Consider the following 19715-nt stretch of genomic DNA (forward strand, 5'->3'; position numbering starts at 1 on the left):
ATAAAAATGTCGCCACTAAACAGCAGAGCAGAGCTAAAAGGCCATTGATTTACCACTGTAATCTTACATTCAATTCTGAGGCTACATCATTGAGAGTGCCATCACTGGAGAGGCTGCCTCCAAGCATGGGTCTCAGTCCAGGTTTCCTACCCTGTGGACACTGGGACAGGTTGTCCACGCAGTTCAGTAAGGGAAAGAGAGAAGCTGTGTGGCAGGTGAGGTGGATAGAGAAGCAAAGAATACTTAGAAAAGGTATACACTAAATTAGGAAAAAAAAAAAAAGAGCATTTTTTAAATTCTAAAACAAAATTGTCCCCTTTTGGGATTTTATCTATATAAAAGATAGCAACACACGTACACTGGTGTGACTGTGCTGGCAGTCAACTGCACATATTGGCACACACAGGATACCTACAGTACCAACCTTAGCCTTTTCCGTGATTAACACACCAGAGATCAGTACACAATTAAAAATTAAACCTCAAGAGGTAGTTAGGTCAGGAAACCGATCATTTTTCCCTAGTTTCAACAAACTATTTAAGATCAAAACGGTACAAGGTGAGTTTAGCTCATCTATGTCAAGACTGCCATATGGAAAATAGGAGGATCTATCAGTTCTTGTTGCTTGTTAAATGCCAGATAGCCTCATTAACTGAGATAGAGAAGCTTCAACTCTACATCACTGGAAAATATAGTCACTTTGAATGAGTATCTTAGAGCTGTAATGCATCTTAGAAAAAAAAGTATCAAGCAGGAAAGCAGAGTTTTGTTTCCAACCAACTCTCTTTCTCTGGCAAGCTGCTGTACAAGTTAGCAGAGGTCTCAAGTGGTCTCCAGAAGCCTGGAATAGGATCATAATCCCAGGGGAAAAAAAAAAAGGTTAGTGAACAGTTTGCAGGCAGGATGTCAAAGATGCAGATAAATTAGTCTCCTACCATACATTCATTTCATGAATCTGGTTTAACTGTGTGGTTCTGGCCCCAGATCTGTCCCACAAATACTTATCTCATAAGACTTTACGTAAAAAAAACAACAACAACAACAAAAAAAACCAAAAACACCCACAAAACCAAAACCAAACCAAATCCAAAAGCCCCCACCCAAATAAAAAAAACCCAACAAACAAAACCCCCCACAAATTAAAAAAACCCCACTCAAAACAAAAGCAACCTTTCAACATCCTTCTCAGTCAGAATTTCAGCAGCCTATGACTTCACACTCAATACCCAAGAACATGGTGTGTTGCAATCAGTACTGTCTGAGCTAAGACAATGTTGCTGCCAAAGCAGATGGTGATGCTAAGGAGAAGGTAGGGAAAATGACTGAAAAAGGGAGAAGAGGTAGAGCTGTTGCATTTGTAGCACTCTCAGTCACGTAATAATAAAACCAGCCATGGTAGGTCAAACAAAATCTACCTAAGCAAATATCCTGCCTCCCACAATGGTCAAAAGTGGTTGTCTAAGGGAGAATATGATAAATGGGGACGTGTGCACATACTTGCCCCAAATACTCTCCTAGCCTAAAGATATTTATGGTTCAGATTCCCCCAGGTGAAAGCGGTTTCTACATGTTCGGTAACTTTTAAAGGATGTAACTTGTATTTATTTTTCAAGCCTTCCCCTCATATATGTGCTCAGAACTGGACTGAACAATGTTTCATGTGAAGAAAAACTGCTGTAACGGTGTAGTACTAGATGTTATAATTTAAGGACATAATCAAGGAAAACATTCTCAGGAACAGCAATGGTTTTTATTTAAACCAACTTCTATATCTGGAGGAAAAAGTAATATAAATTAATCTGCTTCTTTATGTCTGAATATATTTCCCATAGCTTTAGTCAAGGCTCTGTTTGCTCCCATGAAAGCTGAGATCCCTGGGGATTATTCAGCAACTTCAGCATTATAGTAATTTTGCTGTTACTAATTTGCCCTAAGGCAGTTCAGAGCCTATTATTTGCCAGAAAGCACAATCTGAATGTTACTATTGTTATAAATGAGCACTGTATACATTAATATCACAACAGTATATCAATATATATACAGCAAATCCTAAGAAGCCTTTGTTTTCTCCTCCAGAGAAAGAAATGCCTGCCATTATTTGATCCTTACCAATGACAGGGGAGGATTGATACACTTCCTTGGCTTCACAGGACAGTTTTGGTTGGAATACTTCTGTTCTTAAATCCTGCAGGATTGGCCTTCATATCAAAACATTATCATGCTAGCATGGGCAACGCATTCCATTTGGGACAACTGATCAACATTGAATCACTAGATGCCAGACTGCTGAAGCAAACCATACTTATGCATCAGTGGCTTAGTAAGCAATGACTGAGCTCAAAACAGTATCTGAGTGTATGTATTAAATCTTAAAATATTTACTTTCTTTTTAAAGTATGGGATCAGCAAACTGACAATCGATATGTCATTACTCTTTCTAAATTTGATTTACACAACTGGGCCTTGAAACAAATCATGAACAGATTAAGTCAGATGTGACCTTATTCACACCTCCCTTTGTGCTAACAGCCACGTCCATATTAGGTAAGGAAAAGTTAAGGACATTTAGTTTAATACACTTCCAACGTGATACACCCTCCCCAGTCAAACCAGAAACATACAGATATTCTGCGATACACTGGACGTTTCCTTTGGGCCATCTTCTGGTGCATCAGAGGAGGACATTGGATCTGCAGCAGCCTGTACGAAACAAATTCAAAAGGAGGCTGGGAATTATAATGAAATGTTTTAATACATCTTTCCCTTTGTGAGTTTGTTCAATTTGAACCTACATATAATATTCAAACAAGTAAATAATTTAAGCAGTGTCACAAGTCAAAACATCTGTGGTTTTACAACTAATTTTCCCAGCTGCATAAGTATGAGAACGAACATATTAAAAACTACTTCATGCCTATTTTACAAGATAGTACTTATACCTGATGTGGAGCTTTAAAATAAATTGGATTCTAAATAAAAAGAACAAATTTATCTATAACACTACTATAGCATTTTCTGTGTTGGAAACTAAAATGTGCACTGATTATTTTAATACCATTTAACTCAACTACCAGTCAGCATTAGTCTGTCAGGAGTCTGAAAGTTAATCAGCACTCACAAGACTAAATACATCCATTCCAGAAGAGTCAGGCCAGGTATTTTATTTGTTGGAATAAGTGTAAGGCAATTACACAAAATGTACACCCAACCTTATAAAGTTTAAGTGCATGATGACTTTATAGATATATATTAGAAATCAAAGTCAAAAAGAAACACAGCATCTGCATAGTTTTGCCCTCTAAAGGATCAGCAGGTAACTGAAAAGATTCCCTAAGACTGACTCTTACGTATTATCACTAGAAGGACATGATGTGGGTCTTTGGCTAACAAAAACCTTTTTTATTTTTAATTAACAGGCAAGTTTTAAAACCTGTGCATAGAATCCAATCAATCCTAGTCATTCAGCCAGTGTCATCCAAGCCAGAGAGGCAGAGTTAGTGCAGAAAAGAGACATAAGAATAAGGGAAAGCTAAACCATAAATTATCTTTAGGCACCTACATTAATTCAAAGTTTAATCAAAACGATTATTGGGAGAATTTGGAATTCCTGAACAACATTGAGTCAAAAAGTTAGAGACTGGATGCAAATCCATCATTATTCAAGTACTTTCCAAGTGAAAGGCAGTATTAATGAGTCAGCAAGCAGGCAGCCAAGCTCTCCTGAAGGATGCCAGCCTTTCAGCTAAAATGACTGCTTTATTTACTTTGTACTTAACTTGGTAAGATTTAAAGCAAGACTGTACAAAGTACATCCAATTGTTAAGAGCTTTCAACAAGAGTAATTATTTTCTTCTTGTATTCCACTATGCCAAACAGGAATTTCCAGAAAATAAAGCCTGGGTGTCTTACCGTGGCCCCACTGAATGCAAGAAAAAATTTACGATACGTTTCATGGAGCAAACTCAAAAAGTAGAACAGCTTTACAGTGCAAAGATTAAAATACAGCAACAGATCATCCTTTCATTACAAAGCAAAAGTCTGTTCATTGACAACTGCAAACTGCAATTACACTGCAAACTGCAATTACATTCACAAATCCAATTTAACACCAGCTCAGCTTTTGATCACAACATATGGCTTGACTCTATTGCTTGCATACGTTAACTCTAGTCACAGAAATATTTTGGAAAAATTTATCCATCTGTAACATATGGAATTAATTCTCTCACTTATGCTGGCTTTGTCATTGTAGGATCACAACACTGCAGAGAGAAAAGCACTAAGCCACCGCATGAGGAGTCTGTTGTTCTTTTTTTTAAATTAATTAACAGGACAAAAGAACTGACATTCTTATGTCTCATAAGATAAAAATTTCCTGAACTTTCCCTATTATATCAGAAAAAAGTTTTGAGATGTATGGATATGAAAGGAGAAGAGAAGGAACAGGAAGGGTAGAAAAAGCACGTCACTTTAATGTGGCAAGGAACTTAAGCCATGTACAGTGAGATGATTTGTATCTAAACAATTTCTTTAATTTACTCACAAAACATTTTTTCCTCCTAAATGTTTAATCTCATAGGCTAGGCTATTTTCTGCAATTCCCCACTTGCAAGTAGGTTAATACAAAATACCCTATTTAGCTTTTGCAATTGATGGGAAAAGAACCTAAATGTGGTAAAAAATAGCACTCATCTCCCCATCTCCCTGTTTTAAAAGGGGTCTCACGCTGGTATTTTCAACCCTACAACTCTGCAGAACTTGCCCAAGGATGAGTGGAAGAACCTGGCTGATTCAGTCTTGACATTCCCTGCAATTATATTGAGAAACAGACTTGTCTCCAAGCCCTACCTCAGGCTGTTGCTCCTCTTGCATCCCTGCAGCGGAGGCTTATTTTCACCAACCACACAAGAACTGCAAGAAGTAAAGGTAATGAGAGAGAATTAAAAATTAATGGCATCACTCAGAATACTTGCTTAAAAACTGTAAGGGGGAAGAAAAAAGTAAATGTGTCTCTATAGTGTCAAATAAAGGTTGAAGTAATAAAAGTGGCAAACTGAAGAAGCACAAACGTCACTTACTCAACTGTCCTGCTGTTAAAATAACCACATCAAACAACAAAAACAAACCAAAAGCAATCCCTCCCCATCAGTAGGGTAGAACTAGCCTGTTTCAGTATGGTTCTTGAGGTGGCTCTAAATCCAGAGCACAGTCCTGTTCTCACACACACTGAGAGTATCTTAATAAACACAGGTGGATTTCATGGGAACTTGGAATTTGCTTTTTTTACTGTCTTAAAAATGCCTTTTTCCTCCAGAACAGTTCATAAGTAATTGAAGATATAGTTGTCAAAAGGGTTTTTGCAATAGCAAAATAGTTCTGTCTTGTAAAACTACACCAAGACAGTTTTTATGCAAATTTTAGGAATCATCTGTATTTCTAGGACTTCACCCCTACACAGAATAGGAGAGCAGCCACAATCTTAATATTCAACTAGAGCCACATACATTGTTTGATCAGCATCCTGTGATCACATATATTTACAAATATGCCAGGGTCAGAACATCAGTAAGATTGTGTCTGTGTGAAAAACCCAGGAAATTTGGTTTTCAAACCCTTAGTGAATGGTTTCCATGTCTTAGTTTAACAATATGGATGAAAGAAGGAACCTTAAAAGTCCAGAGTTTTTCCTGAAGCTGGAGAGTGCTATGTTCTGACTTGGGTGGTACTCTAAGGAGATTGCACAAGGCACTGAATGCATGACTAGCACTAATTCTGCTTATTCTCACTGCTATCCCACTAAAATTGAAGCGCTCAAAGAAAGTGCTGCTTCTTTATTACAACATTTTGGGTTATCTCCCTTTGACTTGTTTCACAGTATATGTGAACAGTGTTTTATTTCATTAGGCTGCAGAGCAGTCCTGACCAATTTAGTCATACAACACATTTGCTCTAAAGAGTGGAGGGACAAGTCTGGCTCCTGCCCTATGCTCAGGTGATGCTGGAGGAAAGCTGGGTGGCTGGCTATCTGTATATGACAGTGTATTTCAGCACACAAATGTGATGGGAAGCCTCCCCCTTTCCCAAATGCAACAGTCTCCTGCAGTCAGATTAGTGCTCTGCATCCTGGTTTCTAGCCTTTACTTTCAAGTCAGCTGTTCTGCTTTCTAGCTTTGCTTAAAAATACGTTTCTTTAAAAGAGCATTTGCCTGGGCAGTGTGAAGTATGTGAGTGTAATTCCAACCACTGGCACACCTCCCTCCATGTGTGCAGAGGGATTTGAGCAATTCCTGCCTTCGCACTGTCCACTGCTAGCTGTCAGCTGGCAAACTGGAGATCACAGCTGCAGGCTGGGCAAGAAAAAAGTGAAGCGACCAAGATCCTGGCTTCTGCATGGTTCCTGCAGCAAAAGCCCCATGAAACCCAACAGAGCCCCACACCTCAAGCAGGCAACAGCTACAAGACACAGCTCCCAAGCTAAGAGGCAAATACCTCATTAAAATAAAAATACCAACTGCAAACAGTGCCAAGAGGTTCAGTAAAACAAACTATTCAAAGAAATGAGAGAAGTCTGCACAGGCAACATAAGCACTCCACTGGTTTTGCATAATTTTGCATAATTTAATTTTCAAACCAGGACCATGCCTTGCCATCTTCCAAGGAGTCAGGTCAAGGAAACTTGGATGTCAGAGTAAGCTGAAAGGGCAGGTGAAGCTGATCTGCTCTTCTGTTTAAGTGTTTCCACAATTTACACGTGGTGTGCACAAATCTAAAGAAGCACAGCAGAAGGAAACCCCTGCCAGGAGACCTGCGACCTGAATGGGACACACAAACCCAACCTCCCTCCAGACAGTCTGGTGGCTTTGTGAGTTTAAGTGAGCCCAGAGCCTGTTTTTTATCCTGTCCTGTCTCCAATAGACTGGTTTAACTACTTGTTGACTTAGGTGCTAAACTAGACTGAAGAGCAGATTCAGATTAAAGAACAACCTTCTTTTCCCCCCTCCTATGCTACCAAGGCATTTTAAGCTCAGATAACCAAACAGCTGTAGGAACAATTGCAACAGCAAAACTGGAGGGACAGCATGAAGCAGAGATGCTGAAACCAAATGCTCTCTGAGAACATACTTGTCCAACTACATCATCACCCAGGGTATACCAATACTCTGATGCTCAGCTCTGGACTTGGTTCTCAACTGGTTTATGTGCAAAATACCACAGGGTTTTTCCGCCAGTGAATCAGCTGGTCCTAAGCACAACCTAAAGTTCTAAGCTTGGTTAAGGCCTTCTGGTGTATGAAAACTTGTCTCTTATCTACAGAGTGCTCTTAAAAATAGTAAACTGCAAGTTTTGGTTAAAGAACAGACTTCTATACAGAAGCACTGAGTGGTATTTTTTCCCAGCAAGTGACATTTTAGAAAACCTCATCCCATTCTCACCACTGACTAAATTATATATCTGATACTGGCAGGGGGGACACAGGGAGAAAAAGTGAGATATCTTTGAAGTTTACTCATGCTAACTAGCACTGCTTTTCAACTGACCTGTACAACCTTTGGAAAAAGCAAAGCTGTTTGTTCACTGTGGTTCCCTGCTCCAGCCTTGCAGAGAACCCATGGCACAATACCTTGAAGGCCAGATGAGAGACTGGGCAGCCACAATAACAGGCAAGTCTGCCACTGTTTTCTTCTAGGACAAGCTCAAGAAGTGGGCCCATAGGAATCTCATAACAAGACTAAGTAAAAGGTGCTACACCTGGGTCGGGACAACCCCTGGCATCAATACAAGCTGGGGGATGAAGGGATTGAGAGCAGGCCTGCTGAGAAGGACTTGGGGTGCTGGTGGATGAGAGGCTGGACATGACCCAACAATGTGCACTCACAGCCTGAAGCCAGGTAAAACCTGGAAAGCGAATTTAGTAGAGCAATACAAGGATTAGAGAGCTAAACACAAAATACGGGCTTTAAGCAAAAACATAGAGAACTTAGTATTAAGAAACAGCGGAGGTAATAAATCCACTAGAATACAGGACACTGACATGAAAGAACATAAGCATGAACAGAAAGAACTAAAAATGCTAGCACACACAAAAAAGGACATACAGAAGAGAAACAAAGGGAGATAAGAAGAGGGACGAGCCAAGAAATCAGGTACTCTTGCCAGACACTGGAAATCCTTGCCAAATGCACAAGGAAACTATCCAAATTAGGGAAGGTTTAAAAGTTTATGAAGATGATGATGGAAGGACACTGAGTTCATGAAGACGAAGAACAGCAACGACCACTGAAGTTCTCCCCAAATTGAAGACCACACCTCTAACTCCGCCTCAACTCCACCTGTTATGAATATTAAAAGTAGATGTTGCAATATAATGAATATTCATAATGTGTGATGTAATTGCTTGGCAAAAAGTGTATAAAAAGCTCAGTTGCAAGTTACTCGAGTGGAGCAGTTTGTCCAGGGTGACCTGGGCTGTTCCCCGGCTGTAAATAAATACCTCCTGCTTATAGACTGAAAATTCTGTCTCTGAGCAGTTTCTCCGTGCCTTCTTTGGGGCACAAATTGGCATCAAGCCCAGAAAGACAATTGTGTCCTGGGCTGCATCAAAAGCAGTGCGGGGAGCAGGTCAAGGGACAGGATTCTGCCCCTCTGCTCTGCTCTGGTGAGACCCCACCTGGAGTGATGCATCCAGCTCTAGAGTCCCCAGCACAGGAAGGACATTGACCTGTCACAGCAAGTCCAGAAGAGGTCACCAAGATGATTAAGAGGGAGAGAGCATCTCTCCTACAGGGAAAGGCTGAGAGAATTGGATTTGTTCATCCTGGAAAAGATTTTGAGGTGACCTAATTGCAGCCTTCAAGTACCTGAAAGGGCCTACAAGAAAGATGGAGAAGGACTTTTTACAAGAGCATATAGTGACAGGACAAAGGAGAATGGGAATGGCTTCAAACTTAAGGAGATTAGGTTTAGATTAGATATTAGGAAAAAATTCTTTACTGTGAGGGTGGTGAGGCTCTGGAACAGGTTGCCTAAAGAGGTTGTGGATGGCCCATCCCTGGAAATGTTCAAGGCCAGGCTGGATGGAGGTCTGAGCAACCTGGTCCAGAGACAGGTGTCCCTGTCCACAGCAGGGAGGTTGGAACTAAATGACCTTTAAGATTCCTTCCAACCCAGGACATTCTGTGGTCTTATTTTCAGGTGCTCAGATCTGCTCAAGTTCCACTGGAGGTGAAATTTTCCATGCAGAAGACCTGTTTTTGCATTCACCAGAGTACAGACAAGTCTGGCTATGCAGCTAGCCAGCATCCTCCTCAGCAGCACTGGCAAAAGTCCGTTCCCCCATATTTGGGGCATTAGTCAAATACCTTGGACTCCAGGCTGACCCAGCTCATCTACATTGAAAAGACACTATCCCTGTACATCCATGTATTCATAGAAGATTTCTGTATGCCTTGATACTTGAAATATAATCTTGAAACCTTTGAGAGAAGACTGAACATACCTTGCTGTTACACAGATAAACTGAAGCACGTGAATCTGTAAGCACTTCCTTCCATCACGTCCAACAGCAAGAAAAGGTGCTGATTCAGATCAAATCCTGGCAAACATCTCAACAACTTAAATCCATGCCTTTCCAAATTTCTTAGAGCTTGACTTCTCAACCTGTGTTTTCTTCTTTTTTCTGAAAGTTTAACTTCCTAAAGAAATGATGAAGGTAACGAGGCACTTATTTGTCTGTGCTTGCTAACCCATACGTGAATTTTAAACAGACTTGGCAGGGAAGGAAGAGTCTCACAGTCATTTAGAGGTGCAATGCTCAGCACTGCTCCTCCAGGAAAAAGAGATGACTGAGGATTACAGGGGGCGATGGATGTGAAAAAGACGTGGTCTCTTAAGACACCTAGGCAACCAAAGAGGAATTTTTGAGACCACCAAAAGAACTGCAAGCCTAGAATTTAGCCATTACTCATCTCTACTGATAGGCACCTATTTCCTGTCAAGGTCTTCTTGTGTGTCAGCACACACAAGACAGCCATTCCACACTAGCAAAAGCTCTGCTGAAGAAGAGCTGCATTTTTGCCATGCAGATGGGCCTTATTCTCTTCCCCCCAAAAGAACAAGTTCAATATCTTCTAGCAATGTTTATCCTCCAGAGGCTGATCAAGTAGAGTGAGAAAGACCTCCCTGCCATGCTTATGTCACATCAGCCCTCCAGCTTTCCTAATATAAAACAGCTTCAGCAGCGCTTCCTCTTTGCGTGAAATATGCTCATGAACTACTGGCTCATTTTTCATACTTGGTAGTCTTAGCTAACCAGAGTGTTTCGGTTCTAGCTGCATATTTAGGTATCTGAAACTCTCTTAGCTTGCAGTCTCAAGAACACAAGAGGTACACACACTCACAAATCAGGGGTTCTAGCAAGGCAAGTAAAAGAACAAACGTTCTTTCCTGTTTCATTTCAATTATGTAGTTCAGTGAGAAAATTCAAGCACAACACAGGGAATGGACAGGCAATTCACTAAGGTATCCTACAGTAGGGCAGCATTTCTTCTTTTATTGTGTTGTTTAAATTTGCTTTCTTCAGACAGTGATTCAACTGAATCGATAAAAAAGTTCTCAAAAAGCTCTCATGCTTCAACCCATAAAACAACCTAGTCAGCTACTCTTTAAAAAGAAGATTTTTATTGAATGTTTTTCTCCTGCTGAACTATAAAGAAATTCAGAAGCAGCATTTGCTTTCCTCAACATGTTGACGCTGCAAGAGGGAAATAAAGTTCTCTGTCATCTTATAATTGGTCTGTACTTCCTATGAGCTGCATACGTATCAGAATAGCTGGAAAAGAAACTAGGAGCCACCTAACTACCACAACTTGTTTCACCCTTTATTGAAAGGGACAGGCAACAATTTTTATGTTTGATCCCCCGACGAACAAATCTAAATGCATCTATTAATGCTTTTGATAGTTACAATATTCACAAACATTGCAGAAGGTAACTACATGTCTTGGTACTCAAAGTATTAATCCTGTAGCCTCTGAGATCAGATTATATGTACTTCCCTGTTTTACAAATGAGGAACTGAGGTGTATGAATGCTTAAATGCATCTACAAGTGTCTAAGTTTTACTTGGCTCCCCGCCAAGTCCCAGACTCAACACCAAAATACCCCCAGCTCAGTGCTAAGGAAAAAAACTATGAAAAATCCAAACTGGCCAAACTTATATGAAAATAAATGTATTTATGACATACACAGCTATGTACAGTTGAATACCATGCACAACTCCAAGGGAAAAGGGAAAGGGAAGGGGGAAGGAAAAAAAAGGAACAAAACCAAAATAAAATATACACGATCAATAGCCCAAGATCTAGCAACTAAAAGAATTAGCAAAAGAATATCTTACTACTCTCCTTGGGACAACAGAAAGTCACGCTGGAACGACCGCCGGCAACCTCCGTCTCCCAAGGTCAGCAAGGCCTTACCAGGCCTCGCTCCCCAACACGGCAGACTCAACAGCAGGGAGTCCGCACCTCCAAAGCCGTCGGAAGGAAAGAGAGCGAAGACCTCTTCTCCTTTCTTCTTATACTCCTGGCTTACGTAAAAATCGTAGGGAATACCGGGTAATCTGGGCACTTCCTTGGTTACAAACTGGTCACCAAGGAAGGCCTAAACTACTACAACAAGCCTGACCTCTGGTAGCTAAACGAGCAGTTAGAAGGCTGCTGGAACTTTCAAAGCATTTCAATTTTGCAATCTGAATTTTCCTTTGTTATTACTCATTGGTCCTTCTTCTAAGATCCCCACACACCCTGCAGGATAGCACTTCCTCATAGAACACATCAGCACCACTCATCCTTGTTCCTCTAAAGTTGTTGTGGGAAAGACGAGAGGTAGGCTAAGGACAGAATTTTGGAGCAAGCTGTTGAACAATTAAGTAAGAGTTTTCCACAGAAAATACAGCACACCTCACACAGGTCATGCTACAACTGAGATAAAACTGACCTGAGCTGGACATACGCCACTGGCTCACACAAAAGACTATGTCACAAACAGACCTGTGTGCCAGCTCTCTAACACCAGAATCCCTGGCCAGAACACAGCTCCCATCAGCTTGGCATGAGATGCAGCAATAAAAATGTACGAGCATTAAGTGTGCTGTGTTTCATCCTCTAAACCTGCAGTTTCACTAGCAATGGATATTTGGTTTAGCCTGGTATATATTGGTATAGCCTGCACACTTCAGATTCATATTATGCACTGCATAAGCATAAGCACATCTCATTTGAATGCTGTTACCCTTTAAAAGGACCACGTACTTTATGTAAACAGAAGAGACATATTCAGAATATACAGACCCAACTTTTCTCTCACTGACAAACTGTTGCAGTCATTAATTACTTGCTGTCTGGAATACCTAACAAAGCACCTTCCATTTTTAAAGTTTAACGTAGTAAGAGGCAAAACCAAATTAAAAGATAGCCACTTAGGTCTCAGCACCATCCTCTGCAATGGAAGGAGAGGATTTAAGATTGATGAGGTGTTTTCCATACTTACACACTGAAGTCTTACAAATGTTTACAAACAATCATCTGCTCCAAATGGTGTCTTCTCTGTTGATAGACTGCTCATACCCAGAAGGATGAATCAGCTGAAACCTGACTGCCAATTAATGCAACAGCCACAAATTCAGAAATTGGAACGTATTTCAAAACTATCACTAAGGTGACCTACTCCACATATTGCACGTTATCTCTTTGACACAACCCACGCCTTTGAAACTCAACTGAGCAACTGGTTCTGTAATCACAGATGGTTGTAGAGCATGGCTCTGGTTTCTCATAACTCAGAAGTTCACAAATTTCAAAAGAGAATTTTACCCTCTGAGCATCAATGTTCCTGCAAAATGAACTGTGTAGCTATATGCAGTCTAAACTCAGGTACCTGCACACTGGAGTCAACATCCATTTGCATGCTTCAGAAGCTAAAATATAAAAGTCACAGACAACTACACTAATTTTGTTTGAAAGGAGGTGTTGGAACATGAGAGTATCTGTCCTGGGACACTGAATGCACAGAAAACACGTTTAGCAGTGAAAGACAAGGCATTCTCATATGTTTTGGGGTTTTAGAAGCTATTACACTGACTACTGATGAAATGAATAAGTATGAGGTGAATCAGGATGCTAATGCACACCAGAATTGAGAACAAACATTTGCCCAAATCCTTCCTGTTTTAAGTTTGTAAAGAGATTGCTAAATTTAGAAATGTGGGACAGAAAGACCACAATGACAGGCCCAAGTCTGGACCCAACTCAGAAACTGACAGTTTTAGAACATCAATCCAAATCACTTTTCTATTGTATTCCAATATGAATCATATGATTTCAGGGAAGATCTGGAACCAAAATAATTTTATTAGACTTTGCTGCGATCAGCAGACTAGACTAAGATATCAGTACATCTCCTCCCTCCAGGTCATTTAAAGCTATGAACCAAGTGATACTTCTGATTCTGGGAAACCCTCTACAAAACACTCTCATGCAGAACAAAAGGAAAAGAGCACAGCTGCTGCATGTGTAGTTTCTACGGAGTTCTACAAAAAGCAGGTTTTCCACTCTACTCACTACTTACAAGCAGCAAGCAAAGGAGAAGGGTGAAGAAGTTCTGCCATGGACAACTAAGTATTGGCTTGGAAGATATTGGACTGTGGTCCACAAAACTTGGAGAAGTTGTCTTAAATTCCACATACACACTGATATTTCACATGTCAATGGCTGTCTGTTGAGATATGCAGAAGCTGGGTCTCAAGAGTACTGTCAGACACACATTTTTCTTACAAACACTTTTAAATGCAATCCTTATGAAGGTAAAATTGGGATTCTGTAGGACAAAATAATTTTGCCCAATTGCCAAGCACAATATTTTATCAGTCCTGTCCCTTCCATTCTAGTCACCAAACAATAGCTGGGAACAAGCTGATCTACTCTCAGAATCATTAGGTGATCACAAAGCTGAAAACAGTTACATGACACGGGCCCAAGTGCTGGCAACAAGCAAAGACACTCAGTTCTACTGTGGCAGGGAACTGAAGAAAGAGGGTCAGGTTTCAAGATAGACCTAAGAGAGACAAAACTCCAGGAAAGCAAATTCCAGCCTATAGACACAGGAGCCCCAGGATAATGCTAATCCATCAGTACTACAGACACACTCACATAACCAGGAAACCTGTCTTGCTTCAAAGTCCATCCAGCTGCTGCACCACTCATTTAACACATAAAGCACCCCGTACCTGACAAATTCAGTGTTTAAAAAAAAATAAAATCTTCTCTCCAAAGATTATCTCTATTTCCATGATTATCTGCTGCCGTCCAAAGAAATGAGAAAATCCCCCAGTAACTCCTGATAGGGGTTCCTCAGTCACAGGTCTTCTTTGTGGCCTACACTGTAACTAGAGCTGTATTCTTGTCCTTCTGAAGGACAGCTCCCAGCTGTGCAACACACCAGACATGCACCCTAGTGAGACAAGATCTGGATCTCCAGATGCACCACGCAGGCGACTGGAGATTTTTTTCAACTTCATCAGCCATCATGGTGGTGTTCAGCTGTGGTGCAGGTTCTTGCTCCTTCTCACAAGCATGCACACCCTTCCTGCACAGAGACACAGACCTCTCAACACACATTCATCAGGTTGCACTGTCTGTATAAGGTTTTTTTGCAGACAGCTTGTAGGGCTTAGCCACTTGAAAACATGAACTAGAACTCCAGTGTAGTCTCTCCTGCAGCCTGATATGGGGTGTCATCAGGACACTTAAATTCTTGCATGTGGATGTGCTAAGTATCTGCAACCCTCAGTGATTTCGATCAAAACTGCTGAGCAGGTCAACTGAAGACAGAAGGACAAAACGGCTCCTCTACTTTTTTTGAATTAGAAAAAGAAGTGTAAAGGAAAACAACTTGTCTCTGAGTGCGTGCATGTTTTTGTACAAATCTATAAATTGTGTAAATTATGGTTAATATTGAAGTTATATGCCCCTGAGTCCTTTTTTAGGAAGGAAGATAAATATTCACTGCAAAAGTTTTAAGTTCAAATACAGAATGACAGTATTAACTAATATGTTCATAATATCTCAAATTTGAGTGGCCCTTCACAAAATCCTTCAATAATTGTTTCTGATTTCAGAAACAATTCACATAGGCATTTGCAAATAGCTTTCCAATCTAGTAACAACCCTCATCAAGGAAATATATTGGTGAGATTTTGTACTAAATAATTTATGACAGACAATCAGTACTGCTAACCAGTGTGGACTTTCCCTGACAGAAGAAGGAGAGCTGCAGAATCCTTCTTTCCTACTGGTACTGGCTGGCAAAGCTCATGCTGTGATATCACTTCAGACAGACACAGTTATGCACCACTCCCATTAAATCTGGAACACACATATCTCTGGCCTGCTCTCATTTCAACATTTTCAAAGGCTGCCCCAAATCTTTTTCTTCACTTTTTCTGAGTAGCAAAAAAAGGAAAAAGGAGATGCTTTCCAAAAAGTGTTATTTAAAAAAAAGCACTGTTATGAATCTCCAACAAGTATATGCCAATACCGCGTGTTTTAGTCACAGCTGTAGTGGCAGCAGCAGCAATGTTTCATCATATTTACCATATGGAAGAAAGAATAAACTGAAAAATAAACCTAACTCTCCTAGCACCACCAAATTAATATCTAAAGTCTACAGTTAAGATGCAAGAGTGCCAAACACTGTGATAGCTGAAATTTACAATCAGCAACTCAAGTTACTGAAACTTGAAAGTCTACTGAGAGCCACAAACAGTAGGGTGCAAACCAATGCTACAGCCACAACCCAGAATTTTCAATTAATTAACTCAATTAGCTTAGGATAATTAAATGGAAACGTGTTTTTCCCCTACTGTGCAAGTGAAGCCCCTGAAATCTGTTGGGTCTGGGTTTTTAAAAATTTTTTTTTTTGCTTTAATCTGTTAGCTTTCCAAGAAGGAATACCTGCATTAATGAGCTAAACAGTAGGTGAACAGACACATATCTCTACAACAGGGAGAACTGAGGTCACTCCAGGCACCTTCGATATTTCTTGGGACTACTATTGTCACCATATATGCAAAATAGCATCTAACTTGTAAAAGCCTATCCCATCCTCTCGCTTTTCCAACTCATCGGCTGCAACCTGCTGCAAAGTTTTACAAAAGAAAAATACTCTCTTTCTTCCTGAAAGCTAGAAAAACCATAAACACCTCTGTTGTATGGATACCTGTATCAGAACATGTATTTTCCTCAAGAGAGAGGCCTAGGCTATGCCTGGGACACGAGTTATGTTCGAGCCCTGGGTTAATCAGAACTATTTTCAGAGGTGAATTCTGAGAAAGCCAAAACTGTTTAATGAAGAGGGAAAAAAAAAGAAAAAAGAAAAACTGAATCTCGGCTTTTCCGCAGCTCCCCGTCAGAACCCAACAAACCCACGCCCTTATCCCCAAACACCTGGGTCAGGAACAGCAGCACGGAGAGCTCTGTCCACATCACGCTGCCACCTCCGCGACGCCCCAACCCAGGGAACGGCCGTAACGAAGGTGCGAACCCGACACCTCAAAAACGGCCGCAAGGGCCGCGTTTCCCCACAAGTGCCGGCAGGGCAGGGCAGAGCAGTGGGGGCCTCCCCGCGAGAGGCGACGGGCAAGGGCCTCCCAGCCTCCTCCTCCCCTCCGGAGCGGGGCCGAATGCCCCAGCCCGCCCGCTGCGAGGCGGAGCTCGCCCGCCCGCCTGCCCAGAGGCCGTCCCCGCCCAGGAGGCCCCTCGGCCTCGCCGCCCGCGGGGTCACCGGCGGGGCAGCGCCGGACCGGCCCCGGCCGCCCTTCCCCGGGGGCGCCGAGCGCCGCCCGCAACTCTCCCGCCAGGCCCAGGGAGCCGCTTTCAGCGGCGGGAGCTCCCCGGCCACCTCCCCGCCCGAGGGAGCGCTGCCCGGCGGCACCGCCGGGCTGGCAGCTGGACGGGCAGAGCCGGGCGCGTGCCCGGGGGGCGCATAGCGGGACGCGGCCGCACCGCTCGCACCCCGCTCCTCTCCCGCAGGGCACCCGGAGAACCGCGGCACACCCTCCCCCCGCGCACCCGCCGCGACGGGGCTCGGCCTCGGCGCGGCCCCGCCGCCTCCGGCCCCGCTGACCTGCCGTGCCGTGCCGTGCTGGGCGGCGGGAGCGGCGGGGCCGCCGCTGCCGGGGCGCTGCGGACGGAGCGGGCGCGGGGCGTGTTCGCGGGACAACGTGCTGCAGGAGTCAGCGCCGGGGCGGGGCCGCTGCGGGGCACCCTGGGCGCTGTAGTCCCTGCTGTCTGCCCGGGCGCGGGGCAGCGGCGGCAGCGGACTACAGCTCCCAGCTGCCGGTTCCTCCTCCCTCTCTCGCCCCACGCGGCTCCTCCGGCGGCGGCCACTCCGTTCCAGCCCCGTGTCTGCCCGGCTCCCGGCGGCCGATCGGGGCTGTACCCGCGGAGGGGCCGCCGCGGGTTATTGGGTTTTCTGCGGGAGCGGGTTTCGAAGCACCTTCAGCGTCCCTGAGGGACAGGGGCCTTCTGGCCGGGAATTGAGCCACGTCCTCTTTGAGGCTGCTCTCTCTGGCCAGCTGAAGCAGCTCAGCGGCCGCTCTCACCCGAGCCCAGCTCGGTGCAGGAGGTCCGGCTTGGCACCGACCTTCCAGTCCTAGACTGGGAGCCAGCAGCGCCTCCCCGCCGGCGGTCCTGCCGTGGCTGCCGGCGGCTGTGCTGTGCTGGCCCACGCGTGGCTGTCCTTACGAGTGCTTTGGAAATGTGTAAAGATGTGAGGGAACCCGTAGGTGTGGGACTGCACAGGGTGTCCGTGTGAAAACACGCCGTGGTCGTGGGTCTAATGGAGATTGAAATCGGAGGGAAATCACACTCAGTCGACGTCATCTCCGAAGCCATCCGTGACTTCCTCGATGTGCAGTCGTGCTCTTGCCACGGCTGTTCTGGCGGTTCACTTTCTCTCTTTGCAGTGGGCCTCTCTCCTGCTGGAGAAGAGTTAATGTTTCGCACACGAAACCTGAAAAATCTGTGTTGCATCACCTGTTCAAGCACAGCTGGCATTTACTCATACTTCAAATTACCAGGCTGACACATACAAGTCTTTTATTGGTCAAGAAAACATTTTTTTCTGGAAAGATGTGTTGAGCTGATTATAGCGACTGATTGTTGTCTCTATCCCTTTTCCTTCTTTTTTCTGTTTCTGGTAGCTCAATGACAGTATTGCTAAAGCACCTATTTAGTCTAAGCACACATCTGTTGTCTTAATACATTTTCGGTAGAACAGATTTGAGGATATGTTTTCTGATCTTTTCTTAACTTTGCTTCACAGCCAGGGTTAGTTTAGGATTGGGCTGAGCTTTGGAAGTATGTGGTATGTAGAAATCAAGTCCAGACATGTTGAGACAGTTGGGAATTTTACTTCCCATTTTGTGTAGTAATAGCTTCAGTTTGCTGTAAAAGCACAGAGCAGGCATTTAATCTGTGAAAATAATGAAATCAAAACACACCAAGTAAGGTCTAAGCTATGCAGACCTTCAATTCTGGGGAAAAAAAAGCCATCCAGTGTCTGACAGAAAAGGAAGAAAAATTTGCTTTGAGCATTTTAATCTAGTGCTGTTCAACCAATTCCAAACACGTTTGTTTGGGGTTTTTTTCCCCACAGCTGGTCACTGAAGGCCACTGAGAAAGATGGGACACTACTAAATAAAAGAACAAATTGGTTGCTGCTTTTGGGGAGCATGCCAGATGGCTTTCTTGGTATCGAAGGACATCTGCCCTTTGAATAGTGCCATTTCTAGATGCAGCTGTTCCCTGCTGACCACAGCTGCTTTCTTCTGAGTCTGCTTCTAATCCCACCTCTTCTATGCATCGGCCTTGCCCTACCACAAGCTTTCCACGGCATCGGATCCACTGTGGGGCTGTCCCGTAGCAGGTATAACTCTGAACGTGTGCTAAGCAGCATGTGAGAGGCCTCACTGCTCAGCAACCTGGATCTCAAGTTGCAGTAGTGTCTCTTACACAGCTGACTGCAGGTTTTATTCTCTTAGATTTGCTCAACTATCAGTGTGTGCCAGGCTTACACAAAAATTGTTATTTGCAGTAAAATATATTTGGTTCAAACTGTATGTCCTAAGTGACTGTTCTGCTTTTTTTTATCTGCAGCTCCTCCTGCTGCACACCGCTGGTGTTTTGTGCAAACTCTGTGAATCCCATGATAGACTACAGATGTGTTCCCAAGCTTCCCACTGCTTCAGCTGCAAAGGTTCAATGATTTTTTAGTTAGAGCTTGGGGACCACTCCCCTAGTCTGCAGGAAGGACCTCACCTGATCTGATCTGATTGGCAAGCCCTGTCTGTGTGGGAATACTGTGAACCTTGCTGACCTGTTTTTCCTTTAGCTCATGATACTGCACCCTGCTTATGAGAACAGTGTTGGTGCTTTCATGTACGATTACTTCAGGCAGTGTTTCCTTTGCTGGCTCAGCAAGAACTGCGGTGGTTGAACGTGCCTTTACAAGGACCAAGGCAAGATACAGGTCTCTACTGACACAAAACAGTGTGGCTGGAGATTCTGCCTGTGCTATTTCAGCCTGGTCTGTGGTGCACAGCACTTCTGAAACTGGAGAGGGAGTGCTGAGATAAGAGGAAGTTTATCAAACAGTGAAGA

The 19715-nt window shown here is 43.2% G+C and overlaps 1 protein-coding gene across 4 annotated transcripts in view; it reads right to left on the reverse strand.

The window, feature by feature from the left end:
* The window catches only part of TRABD (TraB domain containing), a 32181-nt gene extending 14940 nt beyond the window's left edge, over positions 1-17241 (reverse strand). Inside the window, exons 1-3 of one of the 4 annotated variants that reach the window (XM_027639736.1) lie at positions 17179-17241; positions 4849-4911; positions 2622-2700 (exon numbers count right to left, since the gene is read on the reverse strand). In XM_027639736.1, the coding sequence (XP_027495537.1) occupies positions 2622-2700; positions 4849-4872 (103 nt within the window). In that variant the 5' untranslated portion in view covers positions 4873-4911; positions 17179-17241. Of the gene's footprint in view, positions 1-67; positions 1031-2621; positions 2701-4848; positions 4912-16499; positions 16671-17178 lie in introns of those variants that run through there. The other 3 variants (XM_027639735.1, XM_027639738.1, XM_027639737.1) reach the window with 3 other exon arrangements.
* Positions 17242-19715: the final 2474 nt, after the last annotated feature.

The sequence above is a fragment of the Corapipo altera genome, unplaced genomic scaffold (genome assembly GCF_003945725.1).
Source record: "Corapipo altera isolate COAL_440 unplaced genomic scaffold, ASM394572v1 1b, whole genome shotgun sequence".
In the NCBI taxonomy this organism is placed as follows: domain Eukaryota; kingdom Metazoa; phylum Chordata; class Aves; order Passeriformes; family Pipridae; genus Corapipo; species Corapipo altera.